Source organism: Patella vulgata, chromosome 7, assembly GCF_932274485.2.
Source record: "Patella vulgata chromosome 7, xgPatVulg1.2, whole genome shotgun sequence".
Taxonomy (NCBI): domain Eukaryota; kingdom Metazoa; phylum Mollusca; class Gastropoda; family Patellidae; genus Patella; species Patella vulgata.
The window spans coordinates 20,243,152-20,267,590 of NC_065885.2; the positions used below are offsets into that span (position 1 = coordinate 20,243,152).

At 32.2% G+C, this 24,439-nt stretch overlaps 1 protein-coding gene across 1 annotated transcript in view; it reads right to left on the reverse strand.

Moving 5' to 3' along the window:
* The window catches only part of LOC126826910 (general transcription factor 3C polypeptide 1), a 127,518-nt gene that overhangs the window by 98,806 nt on the left and 4,273 nt on the right, over window positions 1-24,439 (reverse strand). Inside the window, exons 6-35 of the mRNA XM_050556036.2 lie at window positions 24,108-24,281; window positions 23,666-23,784; window positions 23,211-23,326; window positions 22,326-22,536; window positions 21,450-21,559; window positions 20,645-20,764; window positions 19,946-20,040; window positions 19,369-19,512; window positions 18,392-18,553; window positions 17,828-17,926; window positions 17,238-17,414; window positions 16,546-16,666; window positions 15,741-15,829; window positions 14,495-14,686; window positions 13,932-14,133; window positions 12,642-12,786; window positions 12,217-12,311; window positions 11,627-11,683; window positions 11,156-11,212; window positions 10,255-10,308; window positions 9,498-9,589; window positions 8,896-9,000; window positions 7,143-7,256; window positions 6,771-6,865; window positions 6,433-6,601; window positions 5,925-6,059; window positions 5,355-5,407; window positions 4,483-4,660; window positions 3,726-4,063; window positions 2,058-2,631 (exon numbers count right to left, since the gene is read on the reverse strand). Coding sequence (XP_050411993.1) covers window positions 2,058-2,631; window positions 3,726-4,063; window positions 4,483-4,660; window positions 5,355-5,407; window positions 5,925-6,059; window positions 6,433-6,601; window positions 6,771-6,865; window positions 7,143-7,256; window positions 8,896-9,000; window positions 9,498-9,589; window positions 10,255-10,308; window positions 11,156-11,212; window positions 11,627-11,683; window positions 12,217-12,311; window positions 12,642-12,786; window positions 13,932-14,133; window positions 14,495-14,686; window positions 15,741-15,829; window positions 16,546-16,666; window positions 17,238-17,414; window positions 17,828-17,926; window positions 18,392-18,553; window positions 19,369-19,512; window positions 19,946-20,040; window positions 20,645-20,764; window positions 21,450-21,559; window positions 22,326-22,536; window positions 23,211-23,326; window positions 23,666-23,784; window positions 24,108-24,281 — 4,392 coding nt within the window. The remainder of the gene's footprint in view (window positions 1-2,057; window positions 2,632-3,725; window positions 4,064-4,482; window positions 4,661-5,354; window positions 5,408-5,924; window positions 6,060-6,432; window positions 6,602-6,770; window positions 6,866-7,142; window positions 7,257-8,895; window positions 9,001-9,497; window positions 9,590-10,254; window positions 10,309-11,155; window positions 11,213-11,626; window positions 11,684-12,216; window positions 12,312-12,641; window positions 12,787-13,931; window positions 14,134-14,494; window positions 14,687-15,740; window positions 15,830-16,545; window positions 16,667-17,237; window positions 17,415-17,827; window positions 17,927-18,391; window positions 18,554-19,368; window positions 19,513-19,945; window positions 20,041-20,644; window positions 20,765-21,449; window positions 21,560-22,325; window positions 22,537-23,210; window positions 23,327-23,665; window positions 23,785-24,107; window positions 24,282-24,439) is intronic.

Sequence of the window (24,439 nt, forward strand, 5' to 3'; positions counted from 1 at the left end):
GGTTAATTAGTTACATTGGGGATTATGAAAGTGTAAATTCTTATCATAACAATCTATAACACCATTGTTACGTTTTTAATCCATTTTATTCCCTAGGAGCAGGATTCCCACGAAGTCGTCGAAAACGACCTCGTTTAATCCGTTACGGTCAATAACTGCGCCTTCTTGGGAATAAACCAAACCAGTGATATTTAAAACTGTGAAACAAGAACTATAAATTCAAGCCAGAGCTATTCAATATTATCAAACCAAGTCTATTACACTGTAAGTCTGAAGCCATTTTTGCTGTCAAAACAGGGCTATTTATTACATAATTTTCAAACCAGAGATACATGTATTCACTACTATTAAACCAGGACTACAACCAGGTAATGACCATTCATTACTGCAAATCTTGGGAGATCAATATTGCCCGAACCAGGGCTATTTAAATCAGAAGATAGTAAATACTGTCAAACCAGGGCTATTCAATACCATAAGAACATGTAAATACTGCCAAATCAGGGCTATTCAATACCATAATCACAAATTTTATACTGTCACACCAGGGTAATTCAATACCATAATCACAAATGTAATACTGTCACACTAGGAAACAAAACTTACACACCAGGGTTATTCAATACCATAATCACAAATTTAATACTGTCAAACCAGGGCTATTCAATCCCACAATCACAAATTTAATACTGTCACATCAGGGTTATTCAATACCATAATCACAAACTTAATACTGTCACACCAGTGTTATTCAATACCATAAGAACATATTTAATCCTGTCAGAGTTATTCAGTGCTTTATGTATATTGTAGCACTAGAATAATTCATTTGATTTCTAATGAGCTGACTATATTAGTTCTGTGATTTGCTATTCTTTATGTCTTCTAGAAAGCTACATGTACCTAATTGACATAAACATTCTGATATTTTGGTTGTTTTAATGAAACCAGAATATCCCAGAAGTTGTAATCATTGTAACCATAATAAAGCCCCTGTGAACTCTTGTATAAAAGATAGGTTGCCAGGCAAAGAAACATACGCCCACAGCAGCTAAATCGTCTGGGCAGTCAACAAGAGTTGTCGCATATTTTTACTTTTTCAGTAATGAAACATTTATAATACACTAAAATCTGATTAAGAGTAATAACTCATCAAGTAATTATCAGAAAATCATTTGAATTTGTTTGGTTTTTATAAATTTCTGCCCCATGTTAACGTTTAGTATACGAAATATTTAATATCATGGATTTAGCTGTTCAAGTTATCAAAATTCACTGAAAATCAATATACTTGTTCGTTTCAAGAGCCTTAAACTCTGTGTATCAATCTGTGAAGTCAATTGGATGATAACATAAGCCTCTAGAGCTTCAAGAGATTTTTCAAAGTGATCAAGGGCCATAACTTTGGCAGTTATTATCGGAAATCGTTGAAAATCAATAGAATTCTTCGCCTCATGACCTCAAACACTTCGTATAAATTTAAAGTCTGGCAGTAATTATCCGAAATCTCTGAAAATCAATAGGCTTCTTCGTCTCATGACCTTAAACACTCTGTATAAATTTAAAGTCAATCGGATATTAACTTTCGCCTCTAGAGCATCCACAAGGTATTTCGAAGTGATCAAGGGCCATAACTCTGGCAGTAATTATCGGAAATTGATGAAAATCAATAGGATTTTACGTCGCATGACCTTAAACACTGTGTATAAATTTAAAGTCAATCGGATATTAACTTTGGCCTCTAGAGCGTCCACAAGATATTTTGAAGGAATCAAGGGCCATAACTCTGGCAGGCTTCTTCGTCTCATGACATTAAACACTGTGTATAAATTTAAAGTCAATCAGATATTTACTTTAGCCTCTAGAGCGTCCACAAACAATTGTGGACGCCGGCCGGCCGGTTGTTGGCGACGACAATATACGACCACATTTCAATGTGGGCGTATAAAAAAATACTCCAAAAGACTTTTTCCATATGAAAATATTCCCATAGATCTATTTTGTGTTAAAAACAAAGTTTACATCCATAAAATAAATCAAAAAATTAAAATGTTTACCTCAAATTCAAATTGTTTAACTCCCATTATTCCATAGCTGGACACAAATTCACAAATATTCTTCAAATCTTGAATGTAAAGTTCGTCAAGGTCTTCACCTAATAATTTCCACAAATCTATTAGATCAAGATTAAATGGAATCAAAACTTGCTGTTGATGGATAATATCCTTAAACTTCTCTGGGCTCAAAAAGAGGCTACTAATCTCACTGTTGCCACTAGATGGTGCTGGTTGGTCTTGAGATTCAACATGTCGTCTCATTGTTGGCATCAAGAAAGCTTCTATGTCACATGTATTTATCAAAATATTGTCCTGAAAGTTGAAGTTCATGTTGGATATTTTTTGAAACGATTGATTACGAGCTAAGGCCAGAAGAGCTCGCGATAAACTTTTCGTTGGTGTCTTATCCTGATTATCAACAGATATATGTCTGGCAGCTTCGAAGCGAACTTCGATTTGACATAATTTAGGATGGTCGTTGATGGTAGTTGGTGCTGAAGGGGTAGCTCTGTCAGTATTCAATAGGATGTCAGTATCTTTAGAACATCCAACTTCATTGTTGATAGGTTCTGATCTGAATAAAACATTAACAATATCTTTTATTCAATACTTTCTCAATTAAAAAATCTTGTGTAATTTTTTTCATTATAATTATGATAAGAATTTTTTCCACCAGTGATCTTTTGGGTTTAGAGATATATCTGGGTGTAATTATAGTGTGTGAAATAGCTTGATTTAACGACAGCTTCCACCAAGGTGATATTGCAGTAATAAAGTATTTCTAACTACTTTAAATACTCCATACACAGAAATATAATCCATGAGAGCCATGTACCAAATGGCTCATAATATAATACTAGAATATTTGATATGGATAGTCACTGTATTTTAGCGCTGGAATGATATATCGTTGAATCACAATTTACTGTGCTGAACTGATGTATCACAATTTTTTTTTTCATGGGTTTTTTTTTGTCGCTTCAGTAATTAACCTGTCACTCTTAATTATCCATGTCACACATTATACACAGGTACACACTCTTGAATTATTTTGGTCCTTTTTTTGATCTACATCAATATTATGATATAAAACAATTTTATTTAATTGACATCGGCAGGACTAAAAATATCAATTATTCATTTATCCTGTTGTTTTCTTGGTAGATATTGACCTGGTTATAAATCGTGATACGTATCGTATCGTAGCACCTGAATTGCAATAGAGCCTACATATTGTATCGTGAGCGCAGTAGTAATACCCAGAACTACTGTATTTATTACACTGTAAAGATTCTCAACAAGAATTTACATTAGTTTTCTGCTTGAAAATGACTTGTGAAATCTTGTTGAAATATTGCATTGTAACAAACATAGTAATTCTATCAATACTATATTTAGTAGTATAAATATAAATATCTCAAAACGTAAGGGATGGGGATTGGGGGGTTGGCAACACTATTAGTTTCATTTTTGTCTTCCAGTGTCGACACAGGAACATACAATCGATTAAATCTTAACAATTGAATAATTTACGGACATAAAATACTGAACAAAGACAGATTGTTACTCCACAAAACATATCATCACATAAAATCCAATGACATCAACAGGTTACATTTTGATTCAGATCAAAGAGGAAGTGCCACTTTAAGTGTTAATTATACTTACATAATGTCTGTATTAGATGAACTTTGACCTGTTTGGTCTGTATCATTTTCAGGGTCATCAACAATATCAATAATGTGCTGCATTAAATTCTCTTCCTTCTCCTTACTCAACAACTTCTTAATCTTCTTTCGCTTTCCATTTTTTTTCCTCTCCCCATCTTTATTCAAGTTTAACAAATCATCTTCATCATCATCGTCATCATCATCATCATAATCGTCATCATCATCTGACTGTGAGTCAGTAACATTCTTCTGAATTCTACCTCGACTAACAGGTAAATTACAACCTGCACGATCTAGTACCAATATCTCTCTTGGTATTTTAACTTTCAGTTTCAACTACAACGTAATGAGAATTAAATTAAGACCATGAGGGAATAAATAATTCTGAGATTATAAATTTGTACCTTGTCTCAATGAAAAATGTCTTCTCAAAAAAAACCTATAAAATGTATCACAAAGTTTTGAACAACTGTAAAAAGTAAAATGCTTCAATGTGCTGTTTTAAGAGAGCCAAATCCAATTCAAGGGTTCCAACTTGGCCATATAGGCCGGTTATGACCGATTGTCTTAAAAAATTGACTGAATTTTCTCTGGACCAATTGGTCAATTATGTGCCATAAAACTAGCATATTTTTCAAAAACACTTGTTTGTATATCTGCAACTATTGAAACAATTTAGTTTATTTAATATCTGGAAGTCATCAAAAAATGAAGATAACCAGATTTGAATTAAAGTAAAAAGATATAATTCTTACCTTTCTCAAGCAAGTTAAAGACAACATGGAAGCACAGAGTCCGCCTGCGTCAATAGATTTAATATTTATACCACCATCTCCATCTGATTCCACATACTTCTGCCATAACCGCTCTAAAAACTCATGACATTCACTAAACATGTTGTCAGGGAAACGAGTCAGGAATCGGCGCTTATATCTGCAGTTAAAAACATTTAGAAATAAAACTGTTAGCTGCATGAAGTTTTTGTGTAAATGAGTTTTGTTAAAACATAAATTGTTATTTTTTTTGTACATTTCAAATACAGAAGAAGTAGTTTCAAGTTTTACAGAAAGATCAGGTACATAACGCTAGTAATGTTTTATAGATAATTGAAGAAATAGATTTTAGAAGTTAAATTTACTTGTTAGAAAGCCAGCTGCTATGAAGATAATATCAGAGCACTTATGATCTAATTTAAATCTAACAATCTTTCTTTCAAATCTGCCAGCGACAGTTCTAATTGAATCAAAATGTCATTTGATTTTGATTTTCAAAATTCAAACAATTCAAAAGAAAACCATGCAAACAAATTTGTTTGGTAAATAAGTTCACATGATCTTGAAAGAAATTATGTCAGAGTTTAATCAAATTTGGGCACTTGTCACCAAAATAAATGTGTTTCAAACATTTTACGTCATGGTCCTAAGGTATTTTATGTTTAAAAGTGCCCTGAGGTTTAAATACAGAAAAGTCTACTCTATGAGAAAAATAAATATGTATTAATATCCTGCTGTAGTGTATTGAACTTTTAAAAAAAAAAAAATCTTTTTTAATTTCCTTTATTTATATGCAGGGACATAAATAACAAATCTTTAAGATAGATGTTTGTGAATACAGGCAAACTATTTACCTTTGAGCTAGTTGATGATGGTTCACTCCATACATCAATGGTTTTACTGTTTTCTATAAAAACAATAGTACAATAAAAACTCATAACTCAGATAAATTTTTAAAATCAGAACCTTAAAGACATTCATCATATTCATTTTTTTGACAATAATCAATTTTTTCAAATTGGTTATTTAACATTAAAATGAAGACATCAAAACCCCCTAACTTGGATTTAATTCGATAAAAACACGCCCATCATAATATCTGACCAAATGCTGACTTGTTTATATCTACAGAGGATACCGAATGTTGGGACATGTTCAATCCATCGGACTTTGTACGACCTCTTTTTGACTGATATTTATATAAGAGATTCAACTTTCACAATATGGCAGTTTGCATGGGATTAAAAATCTCTTTTAATGAAGATCTTACAGACAGGGTACTCGATTATGGGAATCCCTTGATTATATAAGATTAAAAGCTTACTTATCTGGAATTCAAGATTTTTCATAATGTTTATTTAATGAAAAGGTTATAAAACATGCATTAAAAATCAAAACATGTAACTAAAAGTTACTCATCTTACTTTTATTTTGGTGAGGATGCCATCATCTTTCATTCTACTAAACACTTGTGTTAACAGAAAGTCTGGATATTGATTAAAAATACGATACATCTCATGACTTCTACCCTGTTTATCTTTAGATGTTATCACAAAGCTCTGAAATAATAACAAAATGTTACCACAAACTTCCAAATTAAGAGGATTTTACCACAAAACTCTGAAATAATAACAATTAAAAACAAAAACCTGTGATAATACCAACATGTTATCACAGAACTCTGAAATAATACCAAGATGTTATCACAAAACTCTGAATTAAAAACATGACCTTATCACAAAACTCTGAAATAATAAGATGTTACCACAAACTCTGAATTAAAAACAAGATGTTATCACAAAACTTGGATAAATAATAAGATACTACCAGAAACTCTGAACTAATAACAAAATGTTATCATAAAATTGCAATAATAAGAAGATCACATGGAGGTAACTTTTTAAAACAGGATGGACATGGCAGTTTACTTACATGAATGAGATCATAAAGTACGTTAAAATAAATATCACGATTAGTTTTTATATCATCTGGATTAGGTACACGCCAGTAGTCTACATTGGTTAGCTTTGTCAACTCATAGTTTGAATTTAAATCATCCACTGATTCAGGAAAATTAATCCAATCCTCGTCTTCATGTGTTCTGAGAAAAAAAATATATTAAGTTTGGGTATTTTTCAAGTTTTGTAAGCTATTGTATATTCTGCTCTAATTATGTCAGTGTTTAGATTTCTGATTAGGTGGGCCTAAGCCCTAAGGTTAGTTACATTTATTTCTGATATAAGTTTAATCACATTTATCCTAAAACTTACTTAAATTTATCCAATAATTCAGAAACTAATTCTTTATATTTTGTAACTAGATTCGCCTGACCAAATTTCTTATTACCATATTTATTCATAATATCCTGAAAAAAAAAAACAGCATTAATATTTTTACAAAATGAATAAAGTAATAAATACACAATGATTAAGCATGAATTGCTATATATTTATAAATAAAATTACTGTTCAACTACAACAAAGGATCATTCTTTTTAACAAACTTGATGCTGGCTGCAGAAAGAATATTATTAACAACAATTTTTGGTTGACAGCTGACATACAAGCAAAAAGTCAATCAGTTATGTAAATGGAAATTAAGTTTTATATTTCAAACATAATGATAGTTGATTAGTAACAAACCTTATCTTGTTTAGCTTGTGACAAAAACAAGGCAACATTCATTTTAGAGACTGGATTCTTGAAGGCAAAAGCCACTCTTCTCTGACAGGCTTTAGAACTCTTATCATATGATGTCTGTAAAATTACATATTGGATATATTTAATTAATACGCATAAGATTTTCTGCCACCCATGCTTTAAAAACAAGCGGTTGCCATGCAAGATACGACCATACTTTTCAACAGATGGCCACAGAACCAACTAAAACAGGGATTATTCAGTGGCCATAATCCAGGATGTTACGTGGGTGTATAAATGAAATGGGGTTTAACGTTCTACAGTTCTGCCCCGACTGGGATAATGAATACGGGCATACACCACACAGTGTGCTATGAGATAAATTTTGAACGGACAGCGGCCCTACGGCTTATTCTTATTTCTTTCCATCCGAAAGACTAGACAGCTATCCTGCACCACTGACAAGGAGAAACCAAGCTGGAAAATCCTGATGAACCTCTCGGCCAACACTGGGAGCGAAAACCCCTGACCGCCAGGCTAGCAGGACAATGTATTACTCATATAGCCACTGTGGCTCCCGTGGGTGTATAAAAGATTGAAGATTATTTATTTGAACACTTTATTAAAGATACAATATTGGAGATTAGATAAAGAGCTGGCAGTTAAAAACTAGATGATGTAGAGGGAATTTGGTGAAAATTTCAGTAAAATTGATCCACTCTGAACCAAGATTTTAGTGATTGAATTGTCGGCCTAGCTTCGATCATTATTACGAAAGTCGGTACGATAAAAAACATAGTCTCGATTATCCATTTCATGATAAAATCATGAATTATGAATGGAAGTCTAACAGCAAATCGGAACCTAATCCAATAAACATTGCAGGCTAGCGATGACTTTGAGAGTTGATTATGGTCTGGATAAGTTAATTAATGTCTAATTAATTATTTAGATAACATTTCAGGCCTAAAGAAAGACCTGAAATAGGCAGATTTAGCTCTTGCCAAATGTATGTTTAAGACTCTATGAAAACAAGCATCCTCTTTATGGATATTTTTTTGAAAAAGTTCCCAGAGGCAGATTTAATACTGTAATCATTTTCCTCATGTAAAATCTTAATCTAATTTATTTTGGTTTTAAAATTCATCAGATCTTACAACAAATTATTACTAAATTAAATGTCATGTTTCAGAAAAGCAAGTAAAGGAAATACTATGTCACAATTTGTGACTTGTTAATTAGTGTTGGAAATTACAATGTTACGTTTCTTCAGGAACTACATGTACAGAATGAACAAATATTGTATATGACCTACTTATTTGTTTGGAGATTACAATGTTTTAATCATGTTCTAGGAAATACATACAATGTGAGATGGGAGATGTTAACTTGAGTTGAGATTACTATGCTTTATTTATTTTCTAGGAAATATAACATGGAAGGAAATATTATATGGCTTAATTATATTGGTTGCAAAAACTACAATTGGGGTACAAATGGTAACTCAACACGAATGTTACATGACTACTTTGTTTTCGTTACAGAATAGACTAAGCTAGTTTTGTGGATTTAGTGTTTTACATATGTGGACATATTATTATTGGTGTAAGAATGACAACTCAAGATCGACAATCATTATATTACAGATTAATTAAGGAATATGGATTTTGTGTTGGAGCTTTTGTAAATTTTTCATTTATAATTTGTACATACAATGTTTTGTTAGATTGTTAATTGCCGATTGAATTGAACTCACCTCTTTAGATTTCTCATGTAGGATATCGCGTACAACTGTCCATGGCACTAACAATCCTCTTCTAATACCTCCCATTAAACAACTCGCCACTTTACATAACAATAACTATAAAGAATAAATATACAAAAAACACAACAGTTTTTAGAATCATTTTTGTCTTTAAAGTAAGTTTAAGAATTATTTTTGTCTTCAAAGTAACTTTTAGAATTATTTTTGTCTTTAAAGTAATTCTTTAAAGTAGCTCATTTTATGGCATGTAAATGGATTGATAGACAAATTTTCTAGCCTGTCAATTTCAATCTAATGTGACTGAAATAAGAGTTCTGACAGATATCAATAAAGAAATTCCTATTTTATCCCAATTTTGACAGTACAGGGGGCTTGCACAAGATATGCAGATAAAAACAAAATATGGTTGCTAAAAGTCATAACAGAACTATATGCAATCAAGTGAATGGATCTAGACCATACAAGTTACAAGTAACAAATTAAAGTGGGTTTTGTTAATATGGAATATACATTATATTGGGACATGGTTATAAAGTGTTGGGTTGATTCTGTACGAATCGCTAAGAAAAGGTTATAAAGTTTTGGTAACTTACTATTCCATCTTCTCTAGAACTCCAGAACACTCTTTCTCGTGTCATCAAACCCAATGCTTTAAAATCTATATCATCATAGTATGTTTTACGAACTGAAAATAGAGAATCCTATTATTAGAGCCGAAACCATCTTGGACTCATTGGAGGATAGTCGGCTACTTTAAGTATTCCAACTATCCGTTGGATTTATCTTAATCTATTTGTGTTATTTTGAAACGGACCCTATAATTGCTGAATTCTTGAAACTTATCTACCAATATGAATGTTAAAATTAGCCAAAAGTTTCAACACCACTTATGTAATTTTTATGAGTATGCTATACTCAGTATAGCGAGAGAGGGAGACAAATGGGGTTTAACGTCCACTTGACACAAACTAGTTCATTTAGGGACTAACATATGGTTCAATTTTATTTCAATAATTCGCTTATGCGTTAGGGTCTTTAGAAGTGGGAGGAAACCGGAGGACACTCAGTATAGTAGTAGGAAAACTATTTTACAAGAGACAACAAATGCACACTTTACTTTTGATAAAAGCTATGGAAGGGTATCACTTTACTAACCAACTACAAACAATTGTCACATACCAACCTTTTTTAAAATACAAACTTGGAAGAAAGAAATATTTTTCAATATGGATCATATTTAATTTCTTAGATAAATCCAGAAACGAAAAATGTTCTGTTTCATAATAAATTACACATATATTGTATTGTTGTATAATTGAATCAATATTATTATAGTTTACTTATATTTACCTTTCTTTTTAGGTGGAGCTTTAATCTTTTCAGCAGGTCGTTTTCTTTTAGAAGCTGAAATATAAAAAATTAATACTGGAAATGAAAATCTTACACCAAAAGTGATCTCTTAGACAAATATCAAAATTTATTATTTTTTTGCTTTAAATGTTTTATATCATTATGTTAGGGCTATTTCATTAGTGATTGAGAAGGTCTAGAAAAAACTGACTTCTATTGAGAGAGGGGGTGTCGAAACTGTTCTGTAAGTTAAAGAATACTCATATTTGTATATTACACACAAAGGATTTGTGAGAACGATAATCAAATTTCAAAATGGGGTTTGCAAAACAGTTAGGCCATATAAAAAATATATTCTGATTCTCGGATAATCCTGTGGGATTCAAAAATAACAGTGTGACACTGTTTTTATCTTTATAATTATTTACAGCCACAAGCTAAAAACACTATTTTTGTACAATCAGAGGCCATAATTCAGGAAGTTACAATACGATATGAGCGAATATCAATTGAACCAAGATCTCTGGGTTATAAACATGCATATCAAGTGTCATCAAAATCAGATGAAAATTGTGAGTCTAGAGTTTCCACTAGCTAAAATCGTGATTTTTCATACAATCAGGGGCCATAATCCATGAATTTATGGTCCGGTACATGCCAATATCGAAAGAAACCGAGGTCAAAATCGGATAAAATTTGTGACATTTGGACTGTCCACAAATAAATTGTGTAAGGACGTCCAGATGGACAGACCGACAGCATAATATGTCCACATAAAACGGTGGCCGTATAACCCCTGCCCCTCCCCCCCGCATCAGATTTTTGGTAAGGACTGTCTGAGAAGCAGAATATTATTTTTTGTATGGCCTTACTGATCTTGTTTTAAATTACAATTTCTTACCTCTTTTTATCCCTTTACCTCCTCTATTTCCTTTACTGGGTCCAACTTTAGCCGCAACTAAAATAATATAATAGAAAAAACTCAACTCATGAATATGTGTATCTGTTATAAAATTTCCTTTTTTCAGTTCATAAAAACTTTTCAACTGACAAATTGGACCAGGATTACATGTGGGGGGTAATCAATTGAGCGTTCCGGAACTGAATTCTCTCAATCCCAAAAATAGTGACAATCGAGTGAAAAGGTGGATTTCAGGCGTCGACTGAATAAATAAATATCTCAACCAACCATGCAGCTAAAACATATTTGTTGTGTTTAATTACGTCACAATTCTACTCACACCACCTCCGTTGTCGGGACTGACAGAACTGTGACAGAACTGAATTCCATGTAACTCGGTTGCAATTCTGTCAATTCGGGACGTTCTAGACTGTGAATCGAGCATCCCTGTGAATACATTCAATATCTTACCTGTTTTAACAGGGGAGCTTACTCGTTTTCCTGTTTTTCTCTGAGATATTTTCTCTGCTGCGAAAATAAAATAAGTACAAGGTAAATATTACATCCACATGGACATATACACTCATGGAGGGAAACCAATCATTTATTTGATTTGATACATGTGACTGGCACTTGATAAACGGGAAATATGGGTCAAAATGTCAAGACACAAAATAAATTCAATTTCTGTATTCAAAGAAATTTAAATCGGCATGCGAATATGCATTTATCTTGAAAAGGGATTGTAAATTACTGAAACAAACAAAGCAAAAATTCATAACAACATAAAATTTCGGCCATTTCTGACCAATTTTTTTCTATGGGCGTTGAGGAAATAACAATAATGTCATATTTGAAGACAAATAGACCAGAAACTTAAACCGATGAAAATGTTTTATTTTACACTTCATGTTGAGTTTGCAACATGTGCCTCATTTAGCTAGGGGCTGACCATACATTTTGTATGGCTTATATATTGATAATGCAAAGTTAATATATAGACACAAAATCTGCAAATGTTAATCATTGATCAATACCTGGATATAAAAGTAAACTGTTACCTATTTGATAAAGAGTTGGGTGTATATTAGTTTTATCTCCTTCACCTGTAACTTTCTTTATTTCAGATATACGAAACCAATTACGCATCAGATGACTGAAAATATATATAAAAAAAACTTTTGAAAATTGTTGACTATTTATGACTGTCAAGATAAATGGGAAGTGGCATCAGGTGTTCTAGAAATATTAGCATATCCTTCTAAGCACAACACGATCACTACTTACAGCTAAATGTGGCAGTGAAATAACATTCTTCATTAAAAGTATACCAAAGATAACAAACAAGTTAAAAAGTACAATTGAGCAGTGGTATTATGGTTTTCAAAACAGGTTATTGAAGCACTCCATGCATACCACATGACACCTGCCAGTAATATAACTCATAGTCCAATTAAAGATCCAATTTCAAATTCTATTAACCTACCAGAATAAAGAAGAATCAAATCCCCCAGCACCTCTATGATCTCCTGGTATCATGGGAGTTGTAGATACATCTTTAAAACCTAGTATTTTACACGCGTCTTCTAGCGATAGTTCTACATCACCAGTTATATCATCTTCTTTTTGTACTGAAATAACAGAAATACTGTAATGGTGCAGGTCCCATTCCTCAAACTTTTGCAATCTTATGAAGCTTGAAATAAAATTGGGCTTATTGTCCTACTTTTCTGCACCGTCTGAGCGTACCCAATACTGTATGTTATGAGGGTAATTTTGCCCAGGCAGAGGTGCTACAGCCCACTCTTATCAAATTACAACTGTCAAGAGTTCTTATATGTGCACACCACTATGTTCACAGGACCTTGTTTTTTTTATCCCATATGAACGACTAGAAAATGTCCTTGCTATGACCTCCAACTTGCACCACTGAAAACTGCGCCAGAAAATCCTAATTAGCGAGCCAGCATCTTACCCACTGAGCCAGCCACCACAGCTCCCTATGGCCTATAATGCTTGGGTAAACTCTGCAGGTAATTACTTGGTGACTGCATATCTTACCAAATTGCACAAAAAATATGTAAATTGTACATTATATTTATACATTTAACATATATAGGTGTTTAATGATCTATATTCTAATTTGCAACTTTGGAATGTTTTTATTTATACACAACTTCTTAAGAATAACAGACTTACATTTTCTTGTCCGAGCTACTATAAAGACAAGTCAAATGAAACAAAAATATACAGGTTAGTGTTTCTTAATTGAAATAGTTATTTTAAAACATCTGTTCAGTAAAAGGAGCAATCATGTTATTCAAGAAACAATTTTTTTGACCAAACATATAAATAATCACCATGTTAAAATCCACAATGCGTTTTTCTGTGTGAAATCATGTTGATTAACAGTGGTGCCAATGCCATTTTCTTTAAACAATAGCTAGCATCTTTAAAATTTTGACAGCATATTTGGTGACAGTACACTCATACTATTTAACATATTTTTATTTTTGGGCTATCTAAGTGGGTTTTATTATCGAAACTTCTGAAATGGCAGTAGAAAAATCATTCCAACATAGCCTACATGTATTACCATGTGCTCTACAGAAAACACACCAAACTTGATAATTTTGAGTTGTATTATAATAACTTCGAAGGACTCTATACAATGTGGACCTGTGCAGTTCTACTGTGTTAAATTATGGATTTATAGGATACACAACACATGTTAATAGTGTTTCATAAATATACGGTGTAAAATAATGACTCCTACCTAAACCTTTACAGTTAAGGTTTGTATCTAGAACAATCATCAACATATCACACCAATATAATTCTACATCAGCCATTGAATTAAATTCATAAATTTTTACAGGAAACTCGTCTAAATCTGGTGGTAGAACAGTCTTCATATAACCAGCTAAAGATTGACGTGTATCGTGTAATACAGCTTTAGGATGAACATATATAAATGCCTAAAAATACAGAAAATTTGACTGCACAATGCACAAAGCTACTTTAATAAAAAAAATACATTGGAAGAAAAGTTTTGGAACGGAATCCAAATTTTTAAAGCATTATCAGAAAATGGCTTGAAACATGCATTTCTATCACTATCACACCTGTCTTACAGAGCATTTTATATGTCGGAGAAATAATCGAGGATCTAAGAATATCACAGGGAATAGATTTTATTCAGGTCTCTGGGAATGTGCTCTACCCACAGCACATCTTATAATAACAGGATTGGCAGTTCTGTGTCACTTGACTGTAACTTTGTCAATTAATATTGTTTGAGACTGACAAAATGAGCAAATATCTTTAAGAAATACAGACCTTTTCCTTGGCTTTTCTAATCTGTGGCCCAAAAGATAATAGACCCATCTTTGAAAGATGTGAACAACATTCATAGAAAGAGTAAACATATCGTCTAGCATAGAGAAGTTGATTGGTTATCCAGTATGGTAAATATGTAATGGGATATAATCTCTTCATAGGATCAGATAATAACTTCTCTAAACCATCAATCTAAAAATATAACATATAACAAAACATAGGTTCATATAATAACTTGTCTAATCATCAATCTAAAAATATAATATAATATAATAAAATATAGGATCATATAATAACTTGTCTAATCATCAATCTAAAAATATAATATACAACAAAACATAGGTTCAATTAACAATAATCCTTTAGGGGCATTTAAAAACTGGATAGAGCATAAACTATAACACATACTTATATATGGAAGAACAATTACTGATTTATTTAGGTGATATTTCAAAGAGATTAGTGAGTCCACTGATGATTGGCATTAATAAATCAGATAACAACTTAATTGTCTAATCATCAGTCTAAAAATATAATATATAACAAATCAGTTGGTCACTATATTTAAATATCGGTAATTAATAACCGAGTACTTTTAAACCCGAGTCACTTTAGACCAAGTAAGTGATATAATAACCTTGGTTGTTAAAGAGATATCAGTAATTCAATGTTAACACCATTAATTGAGTTGGATATTGCCTTATTAACCTAATTAGAGTAATTAGGAGATTAACCGAAATATTATATTACATCAGAATGTCTCTGTAGTTGACTGATAAAACTACTGACCATGTTAGATATGAACCTGTTAACTCGGTTAAAGAAATTCAATTAAAGATACATTATGTAAGATTTAGATAAAGAGCTAGCCATTCTTGCTTAAATAGTTTGAAAATAGATAATGCAAAATGAATATATCGGAAATTTCATTAAAATTACCCTATTGCGAGCAAAGAGATTAGACTTTGAATGTTTGACAAGATGTGTGCAATAATTGCAACCACTGTACTTGTTGTTCGAAGCTAAGCCTCGCTTGTCCATTTTTAAATTAAATCAAAATACTGCTGAACCGTTCTAATCTACTTTTTATCGGAGATATCCAATGGCATCCTGAGTTGATTAAAACGTTGGATAAAAGTGTTAAAAATGTGTTTAAAAACTTTATTCTACACTAGCTTATCTTAGTTCAACAAATGTAAGCTTAAATTCAATTTTACAAAAGTAGAGAGATATTACATATACTTACCTTGTATGGTATGTTGACTATTTGACAGACAACAGTTAAAGGAAGTAGAATGAGTATATCACTGATCAAACACCAACCATCACTATTCTCTATAATAATAATAATAACTTAATGAAAAATATGCAAGGTAAAGGTGTCTTGATGACTTTAAGAAAACAAATATTAAAAGTTGTTAACTTTTGTATTAATCATGAACAATGGGGAAGAACTTAAAATTATTTTTTGTCAATTGGTTCAAGATATTAATATAAAGAAATAATGAAATTTTGTTATACTGCTACTAATGTGGAGCCTTGATTATCACAGACTGTTGAATTGCCAGGTATGGGAGATACATGTAAGAAACCTGTCCCACAGTAATGCTATAACATGAGCAAAAATTTTGTCAAATTACAGAAACGTCCATGGACTTCAGATTAAGGGGGTACTCGATTGAATGTTCCGGAATTGAATTCCTTCAATCCTAAAAATAGTGACAATCGAGTGAAAAGGTGGATTTCTGGCTACAACGCATGCGTCGACAGAATAAGTTAATATCTCAACCAACCATGCAGCCAAAACCTTTTAATTACGTCATGATTCTACTCACACCACCTCCGTTGTCGGGACTGACAGAACTGTGACAGAACTGAATTCCGCGTTACTCGATTGCAATTCTGTAGTTCTGGACAGTGAATCGAGCATCCACCAAGTGTTTAAATATAAAATCAACATACGATGTGGTACAAGAGCTAGATATATACCACCTACCAATCATACCAATATGATGTGGTACAGGAGCTAGATATATATATATATAACTTACCAGTAATACCAATATGATGTGGTACAGGAGCTAGATATCTTTTCCATGATAAATCATCATAATATACCGGTGGTTCTTTCATACTAGATAGCATTTCATCTATAGTTGATTCATCTAATGGCTACAAATACACAGAGACAGGTAGGGTTTAATGTCTAATATAATTACCAGTACTAGATCATATTGGAAAGAAAAGGAATGAGGTTACACAATATTTCATAATATGGTCATTACCGCACACTTCTTTGATTTCTAATTCAAATGTTTTTTTTATCGGACAGTATACTGGAATTGTCATGGTTAATCTTAATTTCATTAGTTTTCTGTAATTAGCACACTAGTTATAAGCAGTAGGAGGAAACTGCAGTTTTCTGAGTTTAAAGTATAATCATGGGATCAAGTTAAAAATACAAGAAATTATCAATAACACACAATGCCCCTGTTTTAGCTATATTAGGAACCACATGGACTCAGTAGGTAAGACACCAGGTCACTAACCTGTAGGTTTTGGGTTTAATCTTAGAATTGGCTGAAAAAAGTTCCTCAGGAGTTTTCAGACTGCTTTTGCCATGTCAGTGGTGGAGGATTGCAGGGTTGGTCAGGCAGCATGGTATATCATTACATACATTTTTATACTTTAAATATTGTAGGTATTTTTCAAAATTCATTTTAATTGATAAATAGGAATGTACCTCATTATTATCTGGTGTTTCTAATGTCCATGTAAAATCTATGGAATGTTGATTTGCAGTTATCTCCCCTGGCTCAGGTACCCGACCTTGATAATTATACAGCAGATAATACAACATTTCATGGACTAGTTGATATCTTTTAAACTTTGGTACCAAACCATAACGACGCCAACTTTGCTGAAAGATAAAATAAAAGCCAATAAATATTTGAAAAGTCATTTGATAAAGTCTATCAAAATTAGTCTCCCAAATGATCGTACCAAGTCTTTTTTTAGTCTTATTAAAAATCCCCCAAATAAGAACAAACGCCAAATCCCAAGTTTCGAAAATCAAGAATAACTTGGGAAAGTGTAATATTATGAGAACTTTAAATGGGATAAATAAATGATGAATAGGGAAATTGCAAGTTAAAACAGAATTGACAAATAAGTTAATAATGATACATAATGATAATATTCTACACAGTGTTAATCCCTAGGAGGTGTTTCCATGGTAATGATGCCATATCATAATAACAATAACAGTATAATTTAAACCAAGAGTAACAGATATAATACAATAACAGTATAATTTAAAGCATATATACTTACAACATCATATTTCATGGGTGTATTGGCTTTAATTTTATTTCTATATTCCTGGAATCTCTGAATACTTTCTGTTACAGATGGTATGGAGTGAATCAATGGCTGGAAGAAAATATTCCATTTTATCAACTTGAACTGTAACAACATATAATATTCAAACAAGGAATTTTAACATGGAAATTATTGTGAAAGAAGTCATCAGAGAGAGAGAGAAAGAAGAGAGAGAGAGAGAGAGAGAGAGAGAGAGAGAGAGAGAGAGAGAGAGAGACAAAATGGGGTTTAACGTCCACTCGACACAAACTAGGTCATTTCGGGACTAACATATGGTTCAATTTTATTTCAATACTTCGCTTGCGCGTAGGGGTCTTTTAGCAGTGGGGAGAAATTGGAGGACCCACAGAAAACCAAGAGGTAGGACAGGTGACCCTACAGTGCACACATGCTAACCATTCGGCCATCCAACCCTCGCAGAAGTCATCAGTATTTTATCTTATCTAAAAGTAAATATATATATCTACACTATTTAAGAAAGAATTTAAAGTTTAATTATAGACAATGGTAACTTACTTTAGTAATAAAAGATCTATAGGATTCTTCGTTGCCATCACCTGATTTCTGTATCTCCATGTTTTCTTTACGTATACCAATTAATCGTAACTTGGCCTGTTCTATTGCTAATTTTACAGCTGGATCAGTAGCTGTTATCTCTGGTAGACATACTATCGTCAACTAGAATTAGGTAAATTAGAAAAAGTAACTTTTGTTTTGTCATGAAAGGTATGTATTTTTATGCAGATAAATGCTAAGAAACAGCAATTTTAACAAAAAGGTTACAAGTGACTACGTTTCTATGCTGATATTAAATCTTGGTCTGAATTCCGTGAATAAAGAAATTAACTTTGGAATGACTTCCTTAACATAGACTGAAATATTATAATATCCACACCCCAATATATTTCTCTTCCTAGAGTTCCCCACTTGAATGTTATTTGTTTAGTAGTTCTTCTTGCTGATTTAATTTAAACCAGTGGTTTCCTAATTATTAAATTCAAACCGAACAGATATTTCTATATAAACTCAAAAGTACATAATAATACTGATAATTTCATTGAAATGAAATGAAATGGGGTTTAACGTCCTACTGTTTTGCTTTGAACTGGGCTAATGAAGACGGGCATACATCATACAGTGTGCTATGAGGGAAATTTTGCCCGGACAGCAGCACTACAGCCTACTCTTATATCGAATTCCAACTGTCAAGGGATCTTTTACGTGCATGCCAATGTTTACACGGGACCTCGGTTTTTCGTCTCATCCGAATGACTAGACAGCTGTCCTTGTCAGGCCCTCCGTCCTGCATCACTGACAAGGGGATAATTTCATTGAAGAATTTCAATAAGCATCAACACATAGATGACATCAACATATAGCTGAGTGTGATAAGACTTAATGGTCAAGGTTACACACATCTTGAACTGAAATGTAGAACTGTGACTATGTGGAGATAAATAAATAGTGGAATTAATTTTCCTGGGTTAACTTACATCGATAGCTTGTCCTTCTTTATAAATTACGCTTTTTAATAGCTGAATTCGATTCTCTTGTTGTAACCAGTGTAAAATACGTTTCAATGATCGTTTATCCATTTTCTCAAGTATACCCTGGGCCTGTTCTTTCTGCCATATTAACTATAACAACAACAACACATTCATTAAATCATCTCTGTTTGTTTACAAATAATCAAGGAAACATTCTGTTATCAACTGTCTTTCATATTGCAGAGAGAGAGAGAGTGAGAGAGAGAGAATAATGAGCTTTCGAACAGGGGTTTAGCAGTGGGAGGACTAGATGAAACCTTTGTGGTTAAGCAGGTGATCAACCTTATTCCTTGTCCTATACAAGCCTTAAATTGAAACCAGAAACACCTGACTCAATGACAGACCTAACAATATAATATTACTTGTCCACCTTACCCCCCATTTCACATGGCAGCCTACAACTAAAATACTGACCTTTTTGCTTAAGATAATAAAATAAAAGTATTAAAAATGTCAAGAATTTACCCAGTCTTCCCTATAATAACACCCTAAACTTTAGTCATACAATGATTTCCAGTTTTACCTTTAAGATATGAAATTCATTTTCAATGACTCTTGATTCTTGTACAGCTTCTAAAATCCAGTTAGTTCTTCGTAGCAGACGGGAAGAAGCAGTTTCTGTTAGAGTAAATTCAACATACAGTCAGATGAAGTTATTCAAATTAAAAGAGAAAATTCTTATTATATTAAAAGTAGCATTACCATAGAATATATCATTACATCTACCTTTGTCATGATTCACCATCCCACAATACAGATATAAAATTGCAAGGGACTTAATCATTATTTGACGATTTTATTTTCTTATTAATCATTAATATTTAAATGGGATTTTTAGGCTTGGTTGCCCCTTTTCAGTGATGCAGGGTGGTGAGACTGGCAGTAACTAGTAATTTAGAATCAGACAGGGTGAAAAACTGTGGTCTCATTTACACGTTGATGTGCATGTAAAATAACCTTTGATAATAGGAATTTGAAATAAAGAGTAGGCTGTGGCGCCGCTGTCCAGGCAAAATATCCTTTATAGTACACTACATATAGTGTGTACCCATCTTCATTAGTCTGGACTTAAACCCCATTTTATTTAATTTCATTTTTCACCGAGAAACGCCCCTATGACATACGTCTATAGAATATTCCACTCTTCTGATTACAACAAAAAATATATACAAATTCATGCGTTTAATTCTCATTATTAATAAAAACTTAATATCGATCTTACTTTCAAACGGATTAGTAAGCCATGTTAACTTTCTCTTCTCTAGACCTCCCATTACTTCACCATCTGCTTTCAATATTTCACTGGATGTTGATGACTCGACTGTACTCTCTTCTAAATTAACTGTTTCAATAAACAAACAATAAATCATAAAACATCTCTATTAGAAATCAACTCAACTAAATAAAGTATTAAAAAAATTGACAAACATATCGAGGCAACTTGGATTTTTAAAAAAAATGAACAAATTAAAATTGTTAGAACATTCTGTAACTGAATTGTCACAATCCCACTAATATTAACAAGAGGATTTGGGGCAATGAAACTAGCACTGACTGAAGAAGATCTCTCAACCAACAATGACTGCTTAAATAGCATCTTTCAGGGTTCCCGGACTCTCCTGTGACCATGACATTGCTCCTTGCTCATTGATGTCATATTGTCACATGATGTTAATATTACTTCAACGCATATGCAACAAATTTTATATGTCCCACCTCAATAACACTATATATCCCTCAAAATTATATGCCACTATGGTTGTTAAAAATAGTTCGATAAGTTCGATGAGATCAAAGCAAAAAAAATCTATACAAAGCAGATGCTTTTAATATTATTTCAATGTATCTGCAACAGATTTTATATGTCCCACCTCAATAACACTATATATTCCTAAAAATTATATGACAACTGTTGTTTTTGTCAAGTTTGATAAGTTCGATGAGATCAAAGTAAAAAAAAAATTAGATACAAAGCAGATTCTTCAGTTCTGTTCAGATTAATAAATCTTATTTATCATAATTCTTACTAGATTCATTAGGGTCAAATGTCATTGTCATATTTTTTTCCAATGCTGATTTTTCTGCTTGAAATTCCTGGAAAACTTCGGAATCTTTGAAAAGTCTGGCACTAACAAATCTGAAAAGAAAAAAACATATATTATTATATTAAATGATGAACAAAACTAATTAATGTCCAATCAATTCTACCTAGGCCATTTCTGGACTAAAATGGTATATTTTTATTTCACTAAATCGCTTCCTTTTTGCGGGAGCCTTTACAAAACTTTTACTAGACCACCTGGCCACCCCGCTCTCATTGTCTTTACGATGGATAATTGAGAAAATACAATGGTGTATATGTGTATGTCTAACGATAAACTGGCAGTGTAAAGTTAGTTCCATTTTCGTATTTCGTTTTTTGTTATTCGCCAATAACGAAAAATAAGCTATCGGTACTTGTTTTTCATTATTCGCCAATATTGAAAAACAAGTGGCTTGTTTTTTTATATTGGCGAATAACAAAAAACAAGCAACAGAAACTCTCTAAAACGAACTAAAGATATCATAAATGAGGATGTCTGAGCAATGTCTGGGGTCTTTATCTGGGGCAAGATCAATTTATAAGACACAATCTAATCAAAGTCATATATTTATTTAACTTCATCTTTATTAGTCAAAATATTGTTGTAAAGTCAAACCTTGACACAACGATGAAAGTAAAATTCAAATGCAGAAAAAAATAAAATACGGAGTATAAAGTTTTTTTTTTTAAATGCATGAGTATATTAAAAGAACAAAATGTAAAAGTGAATTGACTGAAATCTAATTGTAATCATATCACTCCAGAGTGACTTTTTAATCAATGTTGTGAAGAAAGAGGATGTCAAAACCCCAAAACTTACATATTTTTTCTTTGTCGACCGGAGTCCATCTTGTATGTTTGACACAATCCAAGTCTATTTAGTTTACGAAGAACAGAACGAGCTTCAAGTCTTGTGAATCCCATGACAACAGAGAACTGCGACTGTGATAGACCTTTTGACCCTCCACTCTCTAACCCAGCTAAACACTGATCTAAATTTGTCTTTCCAAATTCCCATTCTAAAGGGGTTACTGAAACATATAAAATGTTTTACTCCGTAAAACAGAACCTTGTGGTGAGGAATTTGTTTGTTTATTTATTTGTTTGTTTGTTTATTTATATAAAATTATGTACCTACTTATTTGTAGCATTACTAATATACTGTAATTCATCTTAGTCTATATCTTAGATTATTTGAAATTGTACATATATTATACTACCAAATTAGAAGGAAGCAAATTAATATAAGCTACTTGGCTTGTTTTTGTATCCTATTCTTTATGCCTTTAAAATGTACAATATTGTTGAAATAAATACTGTTTAAACCAAACATATAAAGAAGACATTTTAATTACGTAACTTTTAGGGTTTTTTGATCATTTTTATTATTATGGCTACATGTGCTTTGTGAGTCAGGAGAATTTTGAACACTGGTGGACCATGTTTTTTGTGCTGTATGGCGAACTAAGCACATTTTCTTTGTCAACCCTACAAGCACCACAACTGACAAGTGAAGGCCAGACTGGAAAAAATCTAGCATTTTAGTCTCTAAATTACATCTAATTTTACATGTAAGTTACGATATTTAAATCAGGCCCACATACATTTTGTATTAATTTAACATCAATGTATATTTTGTTTCTTTCTGTTAAAAAAGAAACCTTTATAAGTAACAAAGAGAATCCAGAATCAAATCATTAATTACCTTCATCATCTCCATCTGAATCAGATGAACCTAACTCTTCGTTATCCTCAGCATTGGCACGGAATGGCTGGATTAATGTGATAACACGGATCTGTTTCTCCCGGTTATTATCAGTCCTAAAATTATAGAAATTTCCATTAGGTATTGCATTATCCTCTTCTTCATCCCTGTCCGACCCCAAAAATTGCTTAATCTATATGTAAAAACACAGATTTGTTTCTCCCAATTATCATCAATCCGTACAATATAGTATAGAAATTCACTGTATTTATTGACCCAGACTTCACCCAAAATAAAAAAAAGAATGGCTAAATCTATATGAAATCTCAGCTATGTTTTTCACAATTATTATCAGTCCTAACATTATAGAAGTTTACTGTATATATTGCATTGCCCCCTACCCCCACACAAATACCCAGTTGGAAACAACAGTACTAGAATGTGAGAACACTTACTTGCAGAGATATTCTTTAGGTAAAGCATCTGGTCTGATAGATGTATAATTCTTTACACCAGTTTTAATATACTTAGAATAACTGGACAGTAAACATTTAAATGATTTTCTCATAAAACCCTGCAAAATTTGTCAGAAAAAGACTATGATTAAGAACTTTGTAATGACGATTCCTCCCTGATACTATTTACATTTACTGATGTTTAGGGAGGGTCTGACAAGGACAACTGTCTAGTTGTTTGGATAGGATAAAAAACTGAGGTCACGTGTACACACTGGCAAGCATGTAAAAGTTAAAAATTCAACCGTTATAACTGCTAAAATTTATTTGAAGAGTCTTTAATTCAATTCTATTGATAAAATACTGGTAGAAATGATGAATGAATACAGGGATGTACGTATACAATAATCTAGTTTAGAACTGTAATAAAATGCTATATTACCATATCTGTTTTGAATATATTATAGACTTCACTATGTTCTGGTTTCCCCTCGAGGTACAGAGACACTCTTTCCATTAACTGAGCATATTTATTCTTCACAGGAACAAAAAAATGTTTTAAGTGGATAAGCCGAACATTTAAATTCTTGTGGTTTTCTACTTGTGTTAAAAATTGCTGAAAATTAAAGAATGAATGAATGAAAATGGAGTTAAATGTCCTACTACATCAACCATGCTAATGAAGACGCTCTTTAAATGTTCAATACACAAAAAATAATTACAATTACGAAATTACCAGGGTTCCATAAGGTAATGCCTTCGAAAAATAAATTT